Below are 19,906 nucleotides of genomic sequence, written 5' to 3'. Positions count from 1 at the left end.
GATGAGCAGTTTTCAACATCTCTTTTTAACCCGAATGTTTATCTCGTAGACGTTAGATTTTTTTTAATCTTTTTTTTAAGTGCTCACATACTGTAGGTTCACATCTGCCATCATGTTCTGTGAGTACGAGTACATGGTGGCAGTCGTATGAGGCAGACAGGAGAGGAAACAGGCACAGATGGAGCAGAGCTCTCATGCCCTACAATCTTTTTTTAAGGATGTGTTTGAGGTGACAGTTTGTGTTTGCACACAGCGAGGTCTCGGCAGCGTCTGTCTTTGTGCTCCTCATCCGCACCAAAACAACTGTGGCATCTAATCATGTTTTGCCACATTCAGTTTATGTTCTACAAGCTTTTATTGGGTTTCGGGTGATTGGAGTGTATTCAAGAAAGGTCATACTTTGTAACCCTCTTTATAAATACACGTAAAGGAGCTTCATCAGGGGTGTACGTTAACTTTCTTTGCACATAGCACTGGTGGTTTAAAGTTTTGTAGCACAGGACAAATATTTTTAGCACATTTATGATACATACAGATGGATAAATTAGGGCTATAAAACATTTTTTCCTTTTTAATTGTTCAGAGAACGGTTTGATGTTTTGCCTTACAATATAAATACATAAGTGCATAAAAACTAGTATACTCTAGTAATTATAATATAATAATTATTTCACTATAGTGAAATTCTTGGATGCTATAATATTTTAGGATTTTTTAACCTTACTACAGTAAATATTAAAATATACTGTAGTGTTTATTATATTTTATTAATTTACTAGAAGTAATTAATATTTTTCATCTGGTTCAAATTAAGAAGACTTTTATTTTGGCGGGCCGTCACGAAGTGTGCGAGGCAGCTTCACTCAAACAGTCGGTGTGTTGCAAACAGGATATATCGGTTTTCGGAAAGGGGTTTGTTTTTATTCCTCCTTTTTCCAAGCGAATTTTAAACGGGCACATTAAGAGAGTTTTAATCGCAAAAACTAAATATGAACGAGAACAAATAGTGGTGCGCCATTAGTTAATCTCACACACGAACAAGCACAGCGACAAACGCACTTCACACAAACAGGAGGCTCTGTCTAATGCTCGTTCAAATCATTATCGCACTCGTGCTATACTATTAAATTTATTCTAAGCACAGATCGATTTCTTTCATTTTTTGTAATATATGTCGCACTGTACAGCCCTGTTCATGGAAGCAGCAGGGCTGTGTGTAGCCAATACTCCCTCCTATTTCTGTATATTTCTGTAATGTACTTGTGGGCTCGCTTAGGTGCCAATATAAGCTTGAATTATTGGTGCTGTTTCTGTACGTAGTCTTCTCACAAATGTATCGTTACGTTTTTAAGTCTGCCCTTTCTGCTGTGCAGAATTTTTCGCTGACTAACAGTAGCATCAGAAATATGTATTCAAGTTAAAAAAGTAATGATATCTAGACTAGAAATCATGAAAATAGGTTCAATAACTAGTTTTTGGTAGGCAATTCCAGTGTTACGGATTTGACATTTTCAGTCACGTCTTCACAGAGAGTGTAAATATTTCCGATGCATTGAACCATCTGTTTATATTTTACTAAACCCCTGATGATAGAGCCCAGACATCAGAAAAATATTATTTTTTTATTTTAAAAGAGAGAAAAACATATGTGACAAAAAGGATTTCTGTGAATAAAATGTGCAAACAAGAATCAATAATACCCCAAAAATGGCTCTTCTTTCAGACCATGAATTATATTTAAATTTTTATGAGAAATATGGACCGTTATGGATGTGACATTTCTGTAATGGATGTGACAATTCACTCACCTCTCTATGGAAAATGCTTCAAAAAACCTTTTAAAAAACGTGAGACTTCACCTGTGTATGTAAACCACATCTGACCTATCGGTATGATGAAAAACTTCAATAAAAACATGAATTTTTCATCTCAAGGTTGACAATTGCATGGAATTTCCCTGGTTTGTTTTGCATGGGACACGGAAATTACGTTAGCCAGACTCATATCCGCATCTCAGAGGCTTGCAATCGTATCCCATGTTGTCTGGTTAGAAAATGTCAAAAATGCTGTATTTGGACTGTACAGAACAGTAGGACAGTATCTGAAGACTATGATTCCAAAATAAGATAACTCATGTTTTTTTAATGTTCATTCCAATTAATATCAATCAAACTGCAGTTTGTTTGTTTTGATTTAAGCCATAATAACTAAAACACAATAAAAACAAAAAATAGAAAATTTAGTTTATCTCATTTCGGAACCAAACTCTTTATCCGTCCTCTAGCTCTTAATGTCTCAGTACAGTGGCTCTTTGACATCTGCTGTATTTGGCTGCGAGTAGTAACACATCATCGTGAGCTGACAAAGGAGGGCATGAGGGGCAGAGCACACGGCTCACCTTGCTTCCCATTAATTAAAACCTTCGGCCCTATAGAGGTGAGTCAAGAAACACTTACCTGCAACCAATTTACTCAGAATGACTGCCTTCTGCTATTATGGACCGTATGTGCGGTAAAAATAGGAACCAGGGAGCTTGAACTCTATTATGTCATTTTGCGTCAGAGATGGGGACGGTAAATTTGTTGGTAGAATGACTTTATAAGTTATGTGAATGTAACGGATGTTATTTCACGTGCGTTTTTGATTTCTGTCTCTATCTATTTAGATAAGAGGACGGAAATGATTTGCTGGTTAGCCCGCAAACATGCCTGAATGAGTAACATTATTCAGGGTTCAGCACATCCAAATACACCAGTGAGAGAGTGTGTGGACGGGGAAATTGAAAAGAGTGAAGTGCGATTGTATTAAATGGATGTCAACTGCACTATTTCAGATGAGTGGAAATGTTAATGAATAGCTTCCTTCTGGTGTTATAGACCCTCTTTGGATTTTATAAAATGAGAAAGATGAGAACTCCACTCAAGTAGATAGATAACGCAGAGACGTTTGACACATTGGCACAAAAATAGAAAAATCAAACAGTTTCTACATCTTAAACAAGGCATTTGCTTCTCAAAATCGACTCTCAGCCAGTCGTGACATCAGAATGAATTGTGTCGTGTTCATTTCAAGACTGGTTTAACTTCCATCAGCTTTAATGTCTTCTCGGTGTGTGTGTTTGTGTGTGTTCGTGCTTCTGTTTGTGAAAATTAGCTTGAAAGCTTTCGCTCTGGTTTGCAAACAAATATCACTTTATCTTTCGCCTCTCGCTTAATGCCATCTTTCTTTCTTTTATTTCATTAACTTTTTTCGGGGATTGTGAATCTAAATGAAGCACATCAGATGTATGATCATATTTGTGTGCGTTATGAAAAAGTTTGTGAGACGTACTTAGGCGACTTTCGTTGTTAGCCGGTTTGGGAGCGTGTTTCGTCATTCCAGGACCGAGATGGCTTTTGGCAGAAATATTTATGAGGGAGCGCACGTGTGCGTGCGTGTGCTTGTAGTCCGTTGCTTTCAGAGGAAATGCTGATACAGCAGCTTCAGGCAGTGCTGTTTCTCTGCTATAATGCGAGTAGATTTTACACATAATAATTTAGCCATAAATCTTTTGGCAGCGTGCACAGAGGAGCCATCAACCCTCTGCCACAGTCCATCTCCACAGTCCTGTCAAAATGACACCCATTTACATGAACCACGCACACGCATGATGTAAATTAATGTGCATTCACACACGTCTGGTTTATCATCTCCGCGGGGACAGTCCATAGGCATAATGATTTTAATACTATACAAACTGTGTATGTGATCCTCAGACGTCACGATCCGTTGGCTGAACGTCTGATGCATAAGGCACACTTTCTGGAAACACTTTAGCACGTTCGAAGTCAACATCTGATTGGTTGAATTTCACAGGACTTCCGGGAGACATACTTCGCCTTCTTTAACCATCCGCCTGGAAACAAAAAAGCCTTTTTATCTAAGAAGTAAGGTGCTGGTTTTACAACGGTTGCTATAAGAATTCATCACAATCGATTTAACGCTCAATTCTTAAAACTATGTGAAGTTCATGGCATAAACTTAATAATCATTGTCGTTTCTGTTAACTTTTGACATGGTAGTGAATGTACATCGTTCTGTTACTGCGGGGACATTTCCACGCCTCTAAACATGACGCGGAACAAAACAAGATGTGATTGGCTGGCGTAATCTCTAGTTATGGATGGACATATGACGTTCATCTGGTCCTGGCGTAATCTTTCCATACCTCGGGATGGGCCGAGGCGAGTGAGGAGGGCAAAAAAAGAATAATTAGCGTAGCTTCTGTACATTTATTTATTTAGCTAGTGCGTGTAAATATATTATTGGAGCCATCATTTATATTTATATGTGTTCATTTATTTGTTATATTTAGGCTGGGGGGTTGCTTGGGTGTTTCTATGCATTTACTGAGGTGTTCCAAGCTTGAGTGGTTGTGAGCTATAGTTATGACAGTGGTTATCTTAGCAAGCATCAGTACTCAACTCAACTCAACTTTAAATATATAGCGCTTTTTACAATTTTCATTGTTACAAAGCAGCTGTACATGAGACACATTGAATACAAGTATGAATTCTAAAGCAGCCCCCCCGGCCAGGCAGATATACATATATGCAAAACAATATGCAAACGGTGGTGAGGAACCCAAAACCTCAGGGGAACCCAGGCCCAACCAGGGGATTCCAGTTCCCCTCTGGCAAAAGCTGCTGCCTCTGCACAAGCTCAACAGTGCTTGCACAACAAGGCTTAATAAAAATATAAAAATTAAGGATTTAAGATTATCATTAACAATCTAATAGCATTTGAAATGTTGTAGGAAAAACAAAGTTGTCGCGTCCTTTATCCAGCTCTATCCTCTTAGCTCTTGTCAGGTCACCGCTTCCCATTCTCAGCTCTGCCATCAGGTCTGGGCATGAACTGCATCCTGCGGTAACCTTGGAACAAAGAGACAAGACTGGCTGAGAGTAGAGTACTGTTCTGCACTCTTTGATGCAACAAGTACATCATTTGTTGTTGGATGTGTTCCTGGTTCCGGTTGATCTAAATAATGCAGCCTAAATCCTCTGAGGATTAATATTATGGAGGTGTAGTGTATGCAAGATTAAAAAGATGAGTCTTTAGTCTAGATTTAAACTGACAGAGTGTGTCTGCTTCCCGGACCGTGCAGGGAAGAATATTCCAAAGTTTAGGCGCTAGATAAGAAAAGGATCTACCACCTGCACTTGATTTTGAAATTCTAGGTATTACCAACTGACAGGACGCCTGAGAGCATAATGTACGTGGAGGTCTGTAATACAATAGAAGTTCATTCAAATACTGCGGCGCTAGACCATGTAGGGCTTTATAGGTAATAAGCAAGATCTTAAAGTTAATGCGATGCTTTATAGGTAACCAGTGCAAGCTTGACAGAACCGGGGTTATATGCTCATACTTTTTTGTACTTGTAAGAACTCGAGCTGCCGCGTTTTGAAGACAGTGACTAAATCTTTTGTGAGATCAAAAAGAAATGTTTTCTTTCATCACTTTTCTCTCGTTGGCCAGTATTGAAGAGCTATTGCAGTGCATGCTGGGGGAATTTGAACGGTTTTGTAAAGAACAGGCCTGCAGACAAAAAGTCTTAAATCTGTTAGCTCTCTTGAGTTTATGTCTGTGTTCTCTCTCTTTCTCTTTATTTCATTTAAAGCTTGCTTTTTCAGATTCCAAATCAGATCGGTGTCTGCGATAGCTCAGAAACCTAACCTGTAACTTTTAAACAAGTGAATTACAGATGCAGAGATGCTTTTTGAAAGCAACTTTTTAATTATAAATGTATACAATGTAATTGCAGCGTATGACACATTACATTGGGTCGAGCGAGTTTAATGTGGGATATGCTGAGAAGGGTGTAATGGATGTGGTGTCAGTAATGCAGCCGCATGTTAGTAATTCACACCAATTAAACCAGTTTATTGATGTGTAGAGAAAACATGCGAATAGATCAAAATAAACACATCATCTCATCATAACATGCACTCACCTTTCTCACATCCCTCTGTGTTTGAGGATGAATGCTAACACCTGCAACAACAGAGTATCTCCAAAAACTGCATATTCATCTAGTAATTCAGCAGATGCTCCATATACAGTACAAAGTGATTCTCTCAATGTTTTTTGGGTCTTGGAACAAAATTAAGCTTTGGTTTAGTATAGTGCTACGGTCTTAATGTTAACATGAGTCATACTTTTAGTTGATACTTTTAGTGATATTTTTAGTTGACTCTCTCGTGGTCATTTGGTCTCTGGAGCTTTTAAGCATTCACTTTGTCAGAGGGTTATAAAGAATGCAGAAGTCTTTTGTTGCTTGTTTAGGGACCACACCTCAGTGATGCTAATCTACTTAATGAACTCTTGCTGTATTGAGTAATGAATTCTCAGGTTTGGAGGCTTGCTCTCTACTACAATGAATTAGACTCAGTCTGTGTGTGTGGTTTAATTCTGATATTACTGTCTGATAACATTTAATGAGAAAAAGGAACGCTGGCCCCAGAGGTGGAGGGTTCAGGTTTGTTAAAAAATGGTCTGCTTGAATGCAAACTAGCGTTTATTTATGGACCAATGTGTATACATTCTACTTCATCCAAAACAAAAAATATTTACATATACTGTACAGTAACCTGATGCTTTTATCCGAACGAACTTGATGAGGAATGAGGATCTATGGAAGCAATCACGACAGCAAAAAACAATCTGCTAAAACGCAGTATACCTAGCAAGTACAATTATGTTTATTTACTCACCCTCATGTTGTTGTTTTATTTATGTTTCTTAAAGTGAACTTGACTTTCTTTCAGATGTACATCAGACATTATATGATTGTAAATATTTATAGATAAGCTCACATACATCTATATTTTTCTTTATATATTCATACTTATATGCATGTACATGTTATATTTTTATATTTACTGTACATGTGTTCATCAGAGATAAAAAAAATGTCCTTATGTTGTTTCTAAGCCATATTTTTATTAAAGCCCTGCTACACATCAACTTATTCCATATAATAAAGTGAACACATATCCAAGTTTGGGTTGTAATGACCTACTTTTACAAAACTTTTGTAATTGTAGATTGACGGCTTAGACCTTATTAACTTAAATTTCAAAAACCAGGATATTCATCTTTTGTGTTCTGCTGCAGAAAGCGGGTTGTGTCAAATTATCATCTCTCCTTAAATTTATCCCTAACTTTAACTAATGTCTCTTATATCTCCTTTCCAGCTTGCAAATGTAACAACCATGCGAACGTCTGCCACTCCAGCTCAGGGAAGTGTTACTGTACCACTAAAGGGGTCAAAGGAGACCAGTGCCAGCTGTGAGTATGAATGCATTACCCATCATCAGCATCCTCCCATCGAACTGTCAATCAAAAAAGTGCTGGAATACCTCCTCTTTCATTAGCATCACGCCACATTTGATTCACAAATTTAATCCTCTTTTAAGTTCTCAGTTACAAATTCCCTTCTAATGTGCTCTTCTAATCCCTCAACATTAATTTTAATGCTAACCTCTGCTGTGCTGTGTCAGCAGGCCTCTGTTCTCGGTGGCAAAGGGAGGTTATCATCGGTTTAAATAGCACTATTGGGGCCGACCCCGCCCTGTGTGTGCACGCACCAAAGCCTATAAAGACAAGAGTGCTGTGTGGATGTATTTATAACAGTCTGCACCACCGCTATTGGCACTGATAATGTATTATGCAGTAATGAGTTCCCCAGGACTTAAGCATATTTCTTGAGTTTCCAACACACTCTCAATCGTTTATTAAATATCACTCAATTGACCCATGGGTGCAAAGTTAGATGAGACGCAAGCTAAATATCTTCAAACACATGCTGGAATTGCACGTATGGATTTTATAATATAGTAGCAGTACATTGCAAACCGTTATAAAGAGAATCTGTACACCAGATGCTCTTTACATTCCACCTGTTGTTGTGTCACCAACAAAGTTACATTTATTCATTTGGCAGACGCTTTTATCCAAAGCCACTTACAAGTAGGAGAGCATATAAACATTTTGTCAACACGCTAAACAGTACTGTTAGTTTACAAGGCCATGCTAAGTTAAGTAGTTTATGTGCGTGAAGTGGCTGCCGCTCTCACATACTTTCAAATCACCATAGGAACCGCAGAAGTTATTTAAGACAGTGACTCACACAACCTGAGCGATGGCAGAATGTGGTTTTGAATGTTGAATCACACAAGTTTGAGCATACAGACAATTTTTTTTGACAGTAACGATCATGTGACGACATCTCCATATGGTTTCATTATCTCAATATGAACTACATTGTAATATGATAATGCACATTGTGTGTGTACTAAGTGTGTACCAAAGATGCTCTATTGGGTTGAGATCCGGTGACTGTGGGGGCCATTTTAGTACAGTGAACTCATTGTCATGTTCAAGAAACCAATTTGAAATGATTCAAGCTTTGTGACATGGTGCATTATCCTGCTGGAGGTAGCCATCAGAGGATGGGTACATGGTGGTCATAAAGGGATGGACATGGTCAGAAACAATGCTCAGGTAGGCCGTGGCATTTAAACGATGCCCAATTGGCACTAAGGGGCCTAAAGTGTGCCAAGAAAACACCCCCCACACCATTACACCACCATAATTGCATTAATGAGAAATTGAACAGGTGTTCCTAATAATCGTTTAGGTGAGTGTATGAGACAGTCCTAAACGTGTCCCTGTTTCAGTGATGGCTGTCTGCTAAGGTGAAACGAGAAACTACACAACTTCAAATGAATCTACATAAATTCTAGCTAAGACCTTAAAGCATTGTTACATTTAATAAAAATCTAGTTCTTTATTCATATTAGTTCATTGATAATGTTAACAAATACAACTGTAAATAAACTGTAAAATTAGTTCATGTTAACTCATTTTTAGAAATGGGACCTAGTTGTAGAGCTTTATCAATGCTGGTAATGTTGGCCTGTCACAAAATAAATCACAAAGCATTATTCAGGCTATTGTTATCATTCACATACGCTACCTGTCACTTTTAAAGTTCTTTTAATGGGTCGGGATGTCTATGGGTGAAATGCTTTGCCAAGCTAATGATGTTGGCTTTTTTGGTCCGCAGATTTTGCACAGATGTACTTCGTCTGCATTTTGCCGCATTCTTTAACTCGGCTATAATGCCCCTTTGCGCATCTGCTTCACTGACAAGCACTTTGTTCGCATTTCAGGAAAAAATGCACGCATCATTAAAGTACCAGTACCAAATAAATGAGAAATTGGTATCGTTTTACCATAAGGGTTTTGCGTTACTTTTTTAGTACCGTTGTGTCATGCAACACTACATACACCTCGGGTCCCCTCACATGGAATTCACCATGTTGTTTCTACAGTAGCCCAAATGGACAAACTGCTCTACAGAACACGTTTTATAAAAACATTATCTCTTTTGGCAAAGAAGCGAAAACATGACACCATCTTAGCCCCATGTCAGCCACCTTAGTGCTTCGAAAGGGAGAGGTGGAGTGAGCTGTTGGTTGCAATTCACAGCTTCACCACCAGAAGCCGCTAAAATGTATTAAATCAGAACCATTTACATTTTACATTTTGTCATTTAGCAGAACCTTTAAGAAACCTGATCTATTTAAAACTATCATTTACATAGATCCCCACCACTAAAAGGAATGATTTTTTTGCTCAAGCTGGATCTTTCATACACTTGGCCAAATCTATGTGGACACCATGTATTTAACCAATTTACAAGATATATTATCTACACCTTTTGTTCAGAAAGTAATCACACAGTCTCTTTTCTCGTAGTGCGAGGTGTTACTTTACTGTTTTTGCATGATAATACCCACTTGCACAGAAATAATTGATTTACTGAATTTGTTCTGCATAGCATGAAAGTCCACACTTGAACCACATGAAACACCTCTGGGATGATTTATAATCCCATCTGCAATCCAGGCTTTATCGTCCAACATCAGTACCTGACCTCACCGTTCCACTTATATCTGACTGAAAGAAAATACCAACAGCCGTGTTCCAACATCTTGTGGAAAGCCTTCAAAGAACAGTAAAAGATTTATCACAGCAGAGGGAACCAGCTTGCTTTTGCCAATGCCAATATCCACATGTTTTTGCCCATGAGCTGTAACTCCAGACTTATTGTATTTCTCCGTTATGTGTTGAAAAAATAAAAATAAAATCTAAAGGGGAAGCAAGCAAACCATTTACATAGTGGGTGGCATGGATCCGCGATGGTTGAAAAGAGCTCATGGACATACATGTGACAGTTGTTAAATTATCCTGTGAGTTTAGAGCTATAAATCGAGTGTGAATTGTATAGACAATTTGATCTTGTAAGAATTTCATAGAAATGTGTGCATCTGACATTTGATTTCTGACTTTGGTATCTTGACTAATTTTATGAGAGTACTAGGAAGAGTAAAACACAGAGTTTAGTAAAACACAGTAAAAACCCATTTGTTTTGGGAAAGACATTCGCAAAATGTCAGTAACCAAACAGATCTCATCTCCCATTCACTCCCAAAGTAGGGAAAATAATGAGATGAGATCTGTTTAGTTTCTGACATTCTTCCAAATATCTTCCGTTATGTTTCGCAGAACAAAGAGATGTATACAGGTTTGGAACACTCTGAGGGTGAGTAAATGACAGAATTTTCATATTTGGGTGAACTATACCTTTAAAGCGATCTCTCATCCTCTAGGGTTCTAGTGATCATTTTTTCCCTGAGCATCTATAGAGTCGCTGCTTCGAAATGTTTTGTTTTGTAAGCAATCAACTCGGCAGGGCAAAGAGTTCAACCGGCGTTATAAATAGATTGAATGAAAAACAAAGAGAAGACTTCTGAATGTGTTAGTAAGCAGCTAGGTCTGTTTCAGAGTGTTTTGTCTGTGTTGCTCTGTATCCGTGTTTTTGAAAGCATCAGGCTGGCAGAGAGTCAGAGGGAGATTGTGTTTGTTTGTGTGCGAGAAAATAAACGTGAGAAGGACGGATGAAGAAAGATACACTGATACGAGAAAGGGAGAGAGCTGGCAGGTGGCTCATGGCCTGTTGTAGTCCGTTTCTTTTAATGAGCAAAGCACAGCAGGAGAGAGAGGAAGATGTGCACATTAAGAAGCCAGTAGAGAGTTGTTATTATCTTAAAAATGTTTTGATCTAGAAAGTCTAGGCAAACGTGTTATTTTTTGTAAACGGAAGATTTATTTTTATGTTCATAGTTTCCTATGTGTCATTCCAGTTTGGACGAGCTTACTGTTTTTCTAAAATGTGGAAACAATATAAGTGAGTAAATGTCTCAAAACTTTTAACCTGTTGTAAATCATGCAAAATACTGTATATACATGATGGAACCTTATAACTTGATTGTAGAAAGGTTTAATAAATGGAAAGAAGGAGGCGAGAACCGGCAGACATTTAAATAAAGTTTTAATAAAATAAAAAAATAAAAAACACGGAAGTAAAATGCCGGCAGCCCCTCACGGACGACCGCCGGCGAAATAACATAAATACAAATACAAACGTAAAAACATGTTCGGGACCGGTCCTCTCTCTTCAACGGTCCGGTCGCTCGTTCTCTTTTATGCTCCTGATCTCCCACGTGATTCGAGACCGGTGCGCGCACAGCTGGCGCTCATGAACAATTACTCACCGGACTCGACACACGGTCTCGCCCCGCCTACTCCACTACATTGATGTATTTAAGAGGCATCATAATAATGATTTCTAGTTTTAAAAATATCCGACCTGAAAATTGCCTTCATATGGAACAGATCAAGTGATGTTCAGTTAGCCTCTGAGAAGTTCAGTGTGTTTACTAGCCAAATAAATGCACCATACAGTTTTCATTATTCATAGCATTAGAACCCTATCATATTCACATATCACAATAAATTGTAGCCTTTAAGACATCCAATTGTTTTTCTACTTATTCATTTATGTTAGGTTACTGCCTACTTAAAACACTAATGTTTATTAAGCCATAATACTCCCTGACCTTTAATAAAGAACGTTATTTTATGAGTGCTGTGCAGTGACATACACAGCCTTTAGATGAACGCCAAATTGGTTGGAAGTTTATTGAAGTGCATTAATGTACAATGTATGCAGTATGATAATGCATATTCAGACGAAGGTCAGAATAAAGTTGCTAGCATGTGGTGAAGAAGACAACAAGATTATTATCATTATTAGTTTTTTTTCCCCGGATGTCTCTTGAGTGGCTTGTTTTTTCTTTATCTTTGTAAAGAGTAATTTGCAACATGTGTCTCTGAGGCAAAGCCATTCAACAGACAGCTGTTGTTTCATTTACAAAGAGAGGAGTGAAAAGTATTAGTATTAAAATGCCAAAATGGCTGTTTACAACACCTTAGGGCTCCAGACTTGCACATGTGTGACCTGCAAAATTAGAATTTCTTCTAGTTGTTATTTCATGTGGAAAGATGAGTAGAACGCCACCCGCCACCAATACAGGCTGTTTGTGATAGTCAACTGCGTGGGTCATTCGCATCAATGATGTTAAAAACGAAACTCATGAAATGTCATTTATCTGGGGATTACTTGAGACAGCGCTGGATCATTTTAAATCCGTTCACAGCAAGAACGAACGACAGGCGAATGCTCTTGTTAAGTTTTATTTGACGGTATATTTACATGTGTTGTGTGAACATGAGGAAAAGTGTCCTAATACACAATAAAATCATCGTATGAACGTAATAATACGAGACCTTTCATTTTGCTTCAACCGGTAACACTGTTAACAATTAAATATATACTTTTTTTACGAACACAATTTCTGTTGGTTCAAATGAATTCAGGTTAAAGTCTCTTTAGCATTAGCACCAATCATTAAGAAAGCTTCTTTGTAGACTCTTTTTAAATAAGCAGAACCAAATCTGCGGTCATCAAGTTACTTATTTGTCAGTATTAGTAATACATTTTTGGGGGGGAAAATTATAGAAAAATTGCATTGCAGGTTGATTGAACGTGTGGCCCTAATTTTTTCGCTTGCGCTCCTAAAAATTTCAGTCAGAAGCTACAGTGCTCCTAATAAAAGAAGTTAGTCTGGAGCCCTGCACCTAACACGTATATTTCTACAAATGTTAATTGGAACATTGTTTGAGCTGAAGCAGTTTGAAGCAGATGATTTAAAGGTCCAATTTGTACATTTTTTTGGAGGATCTGTATTGACAGAAATGCAATATAATATACATAACCATGTCTTCCGAAGTGTATAAAGACCTTACATAATGAAGCATTATGTTTTTATTACCTTAGAATTAGTGTTCATATAAACGTCAATGCCCATGTAACATTTCTTACGACACTTCGATGCTACCGTTTGAAAAATAATGCAGTATTGCAGGTATTTTGAAGCTTTAGCATCGTAATGCTACCGTAGCACCGGTACACCGTGCAACCCTACGGACACTTGCTGATACGTAAAGTTATTCCTCTCACGAAACAAATGTGCAACTTGGGCATCTGGTTTCGGCCATCGGCTTGACATCAGCCGACCTCACAGTCTGCTTCTCGTATGCGGTAGTTCCTCTCGTTGGCTTGTTGTGTATCTAACTTCATATGAAATTCGCCATTTTGTTTCTTCAGCAGCCCTAAATGGACAATCTGCTCTGCACAGCGTGTTTCATAAATTATCTTCTTCATCAAAGAAGTGAAAGAGTAATAGAAATGGCACAGCTTTAATACATCTTTTATTCAACCGTGTAGTGCGTAGTGTGGTTTTCGTCCATAAGAAGGAGGCTATTTAATCAGACAGGCCCTCCTGAGGAGTACCCAAGCGAGAGCACTTAAACCCTTTGAGCAACAAATGTGTGTGCTTTTGTGAGACAGATCTAGAACACAAGGCTGTCTCGGTGTGAAATGTGACTCTCTGTGGATTTATCCCTTAATTCAGTCTCCTGCGAGCAGACGCCACACACACTCTTTTTATTAGTCAGAGTAAGATCCCCTAACTGCTTCTCTGTTTGGCTGCAAGGAATGAGAGAAGACGGTCTGCACACTCCCGCACCTCACCTGTTCCTCTTATATCTTTCCTTTCAAGCAGCAGCACTTGAGTGATGACCAGAAGACGGTCCCACTGACAGACACCTGCTGTTTCGATTTTCTGCCTGTCTTTGCTCATTCAGTTCCTGACTCATTTCTCCCTTTGCCTCATATTGTGTGGATAGAGTGCAATGGCTTTTATATGTGATTTCTGACTGACGCCACTCCACATGAGCATCAACGATTAAGATTCAGGAGACGTTTGGCTTTTGTATGGAGTACACAAGAGGGAAACAGTGGAAAACAGACTTGAAAGTGTAGTGCGTTGTGTTGCAAGGCAAATAAGACACTGAAGTTAAAAATATAAGCAGAAGTTGAGAGTCAGATTTATCCTGAACATAATGAAATGTTTCATTAAAGTCACCATGAAATCAAACAGGAAATTTCTAAGTATTTTACACAGTGTTGCAGTGATTATTATAAATGATTTATTCGTGCACACCATTATTTTTTCACAATTCAACTGCACTCGTAATCTTTAATCAAAAACATTAAGCTCCTCTCCCCGTCTCAACAACAACTCTTCAACACATGGCATAAGCAACAAAAAAGAAGTAGGACTATACTCACTGTACAGGCATTTTTCGCCCTCCACTTCAGGCCCAACTTACAACAAATCAAAAGGCAAAAGAAATCCCGTCCCACATTTTGTTTCGAATTTCAGAACCCGTTTCACTCTGATGTACTTCATGATACGGAAAATAAGTCTATCACAACTTCCATTTCATGGTATCTTTAAAGGTACAGTTTGTAGAAATCGCTGCTAGAGGGCGCACAATCAAAACACCAACAATTGGGTGGGTTGATGACGCTGTGTAGAAGCGTGGAATGATGGGACATGTTGTCTTCAATTCCTCCACTGATGGCACAGCTGACACATCAATTAGAAGGAAACGAGAAATCCTGTTAGAGGAAGAGGTAATAAAGTTTTATAAATGTTGCGTTTGATGAAATCATTGTATTTCATTATAATGAATTAGACCCGAGTTATGTAAGGGGTTAAAACAAAATTGTTACCATGTGTAACCTCGCCGTAACTTGTATAGACAGAGATTTCAAGCGATTTGCGCTAAGGCAGGACCAAACCATTTTATGCAGATATAGGGGGGTGGAGGGTCAATATGGATGTTTCCTTTTTGGTCAATGGGGATTTTAAATATTTACTGCCAAAAACAAAGAGATCATTAATTTTATTATTATTTAAATATATATACTGAATGATCATTGTTTAATCATTTTATATTAGTTCTTACCTATTTTTGGGGCCTCTGTTATTCATGGGCCCTTGGAATTGTCTTAACTCCCCCCCCCCCTATACGGTGCCCATGGATAGTCCTACTGTGTAAGTTTCTTTCTTTCTTCTTTCTTTTTTGTTTCTTTCAGTCTTTCCTTCTTTCTTTCTTTCTTTCTCAGGCCCTCAACCCTGTCAAACCCTTGTCCACTTCACAGGGCAATTTGATGTTTTATGAGGCATGTTTGTCCTCTGGTTCATCCATCCGTCTGTGTATTTATTGAGCTTTGAATCTACTCCAATGTCTATGTAGCATGAGGTGAATAATAAACACTGAGTGTTTATTTGCCAGTAACGACCACTTTAAACCGAACCAGAAATGCCACCGTGCTGGTCAGAGTTGGTACGGCTGTCTCTTTCAGTCTGTGATGAATATAGGGATTATAGATGTGCAAAACTACATCTTTTCAAAATCTTGTCTTGTTCAAGGATTGATCATTTAAAAAAAAGCTCTGTATAATTTGGCTGGTTTCAGGTTCTCGTGAACCTCATGTGACACATCTCTTACGTAAGATAGTCTAATGGAGCATAACGGAGTGGAACAGAATGGTCTCCAGACTTTTTTGCAAAGTTGGACTATTTTATCTTGACACGCCATCTCAAAAGCACACTGTAAGTCACATCACAGCGACTAAAGACGTCTGCATGTTTATGGCTGTGGCAGCAGTATTGTAAAGACCCTATTGGTCCGGTCACGACCGCTTTCGGGAGTGAGACCCGCGATCCCGTCACAGGGTTTCACGGGTGAAATAACAAAACGGTAGGGTGAAGGGAACCCATGTAACCATGACAAACCCATCGTGTGTTTTCAAACCATACACACAGTTTTCTATAAGTGAAGGTACTGGAGATTCAAGGGAAAGTAACAAGCCACACACATTGCTTTCTATGAGTGAAAGGACAAACGTGTCACAGTGACATTTTATCCACTTTTAAGTTGCAGGTCCCTGAGGACTTACTTAAAAAATATATTTTATTTTACTTTATTTGCAGCTTTCCCTCGTTCAGTATGAAGGATTTTCATTGAAAACTAAATAAATCAATTGCTCGCTTGTCTCCTGTGAGGCTGGAAACAGTGTTCTGTGTTGGTCTATGCTGCCAACAACAGAACCGTTAGCATGCCTTGCTCTACTTTGCTTTCTTTTGGCATTGTGTTGGAACTTCACACAGCGAAAACAAAAATGGTGGGTGGACACGTTCAGAAAAAGGGGCGGAAATATCACAATAAGAAGTGGTGTCTACGTCAGAAAGGGAGCACAATCTGAACCGCTCGTTTTCTCACAGGCTTGCAGAGATAGTCTCATATAAACAAAGTTACTGGATTGTCATGTTTTCCGAGTTGGCATATGCACCAGAGACCCAATTTTAGCACTTAAAAATGAATAAAAATCAGTTTTTTTATGAAATGGGCCCTTTAAGAAGAAAGAAAGTCATACAGGTTTAAAATGGTGAGTAAATAATGAAAAGTAATTTGATTTACACGTATCAAATCTGCAAATTCTGAAAAATTCCTAATGTATGTTTGTTTAACTAGAAATCCTTGGAATAAAAGATGTCTAACTACTACTCTGCGAAGTGAGAGGCCAAAGCCACTAGATGTAACTTCAACCTTTAGCCAAAAAAGCTAATACTAACATCCTGGCTTCAGTGGATTTCAGGAAAGGAGTCCAGATGCTAGCTTTCCATCTCCTTATAATAAGAGCATCTCTAAAGAAGTATCACATTCATTTTATTGTTCTGCGTGCGGAATAACTACCAAAAACAGTGTTTAAAAAATTGACGCTGTTACTGGCTGTAATAAATAATAATGACTGTAATAAATACAAAACATAAAATACGTACACGAGAACGGCTTAACTGGGCAATATGCTATGTTAAAAATTGTTTAGAAAGTAACTTAGAAGCAAACTGATCTGAAGTTCATCTTGAATATGTTAACTAGCCCGTGACGTTGTCAAGACCCACATTTCCCACATAAAATCCTAGCAGAAACACTGTAGTTTACTGCTGTAAATGTCCCATTTGGGACAGTGTGTGCGCAGTTTCAAAAAGTTTAATTAAACGTTCATCTTATATATGGGTCATTCTAGAATTGCGGGTACATTCCAATTAGAAAATAAAGGCTTCTTTTTATGTTAAACTTTTTTATTTTCATAGAACACACTTCAAATTTATCATTTTCAATATTTGCTGATCTTAAACTTGAAAGATTTTTTTAAATTATTCTGAAAATCAAAGTACGAACAGAAAAATGTGTCAACTCCGTTATAGACAAACTGGGTCAAATATGTACAGTTGACATTAAGAGAGTTAACATTTTCCACCATTTTGTGCTTTAGCTCAAGATGCTAACTTCAAACCAGATACCACATGGCATGTCTAAAACTGAAATTTATGTATTTTCATCGTATTATTGTTTTTTTACAATAATGGGAGATTCACTGAAATGTCACAATAACAGATTTGACTAAAAATGAATCTACTATTGGTGTATCCTAAACATTTTGTACAAATTAATGAGAGAGGAATAATAACATACCACAGTACCTTCCAGATTTTCCCGCCAGAGGAAGTGACATCACTTGGAGAAAGTCACATGCTATTTCTATCAGTGCTTTAAAGATTTTTATGCATTGTTGACCAGAACGTAGGGACAGACACAAAATGTATTTTTTAATTACTAAAATTACAAATAATACAGAAAATAGATGTTTTATGCAACTGTTTACATAAATTAGTAAAGTAAACACACAAAAAATATTAAAACTAGACGTAATTATTTCATGATAATTGAAGCTGAATGTACCATTTAGGAGGCATAGACAGTCAAAAACAGTCTTTCATTTTATATTTTATATACAAAATGTTCCTAAATACACATATTAACATTATTTTTAGTGATAGCTACATATATATATATTTTTTTTTTTTTGAAAAATAATAAAAGGTTTATCTAGGAGACACAAAATTTACCCCCAATTCTAGAATGACCCATGTGCATTGGTGAGTTATTAAAAATGTAACTGCTTGTGCAAACGAGGCTAGCAATTTCAAAATATCCGATCGAATCACATCGCCAAGATTTTCTAGGTATTGGCAAATATCGCATCGTTTGCGAAGTAAACCTATATTGCAAATGCATCGTATCGTAATGAACGGTCTAATTTACACCACTAACTCCTATTAGTTTTGATATGACATTATGTTCTCATAAGGCAAAAACAAAATGTGCCACAGTGTTGTTTGAAAGCTGTTTTGTAAGCCTTCATTAAGGTAAACAGATGCAGTATGGCCTCTGTTGAACATACACATAGCAAAACATGAATACTAAGACTTAGTGTTTTAGAATCCTCTCACACACTTCTCTCTGATTCTGAGAGAGTCAGGTGATGCATGCTTTCATAAAAGGTTTTGTCTGGTGTGTCAGTTTAAATCGAGCAAAAGTGTAGTCTCGTCATCTTCCTCAGGCCTCACTGGTGAGAGGCACGTAATGACACGTATACTAAAATCATCTAAATAAATATACTATCGCTAACTTAAGGATAAATCACCTAAGAAATACAAGCAACACAAGTAATACTTAGATTTTAAGACAAAGCAGTCATGTAATATGTAATATGTAATAATCATGCAATAATGTAATGTCATGCTTTGATATGTGCATGTACCAACTAGTCCTATTAGTGGTATTTTTGTGTTATTTTATTGAGCACAGAACATTGTAAAACACATTGGAGAAACATTCAGTTGAAGCTTAGATACCAGTTTCTAGATACAGTGTGTTCGTATTAAAGCAACATATTTTTAAGCCAATTCTTTTTTTCTCTTGTGTTCTGCAGATGTGATTCTGAAAATCGCTACCTTGGCAACCCACTCAGAGGAACATGCTACTGTAAGTAACTCACACTGGAACACTTGTCCTCTCTGTTTTGCTATCACACACACACATGTATGTTTTATATCTCCGTGGTGACAGTCCATAGGCGTTATGAGTTGTATACTGTACAAAGTGTATATTTTATCCCCTAACCCAACCCCTAAACCTAAAGATTGTAGAAAACGTTTTGCATTTTTAGATTTTCAAAAATTATCGTTCTGTACAATTCACACACACACACACACACACACACACACACACACACACACACACACATTGGGATTCCATGATTCATAGGGACTTTCCCAAAAATGACTTTCTTTCTTCTGGAGATCACAAAAGAAGATATTTTGAAGAAAGTTTGTAGCCGAAAAGCACCTGCATCTATTCACTTCTATTGTATGGAAACAAAACCAATGCAAGTCAATGGGTGCCAGTTAACAACATTCTTCAAAATATCTCCTTTTTGTTCTGCAGAAGAAAGTCATACAGGTTTGAAATGACAGGAGGGTCATGAGTAAATGATGACAGAATTTTCATTTTTGGGTGAACTATTACTTTAATTTGCATTGTATTAATTATAAATAATTAGACGCACATAAATAGATCTATTGCTCTATTTTTATTGTACTAAAACCTTGTGATTATGTAAAACACAAAA

The 19,906-nt window shown here is 37.6% G+C and overlaps 1 protein-coding gene across 3 annotated transcripts in view; it reads left to right on the top strand.

The window, feature by feature from the left end:
* Positions 1–19,906, top strand: part of atrnl1a (attractin-like 1a) — a 201,415-nt gene that overhangs the window by 75,318 nt on the left and 106,191 nt on the right. For all 3 annotated transcript variants that reach the window (XM_056760413.1, XM_056760415.1, XM_056760414.1), the window contains 2 exons: positions 7,239–7,332; positions 19,208–19,260. In XM_056760413.1, the coding sequence (XP_056616391.1) occupies positions 7,239–7,332; positions 19,208–19,260 (147 nt within the window). The remainder of the gene's footprint in view (positions 1–7,238; positions 7,333–19,207; positions 19,261–19,906) is intronic.

Source organism: Triplophysa dalaica, chromosome 11 (genome assembly GCF_015846415.1).
Source record: "Triplophysa dalaica isolate WHDGS20190420 chromosome 11, ASM1584641v1, whole genome shotgun sequence".
NCBI lineage: Eukaryota > Metazoa > Chordata > Actinopteri > Cypriniformes > Nemacheilidae > Triplophysa > Triplophysa dalaica.
This window is presented reverse-complemented; position numbering and strand designations above follow the sequence as displayed.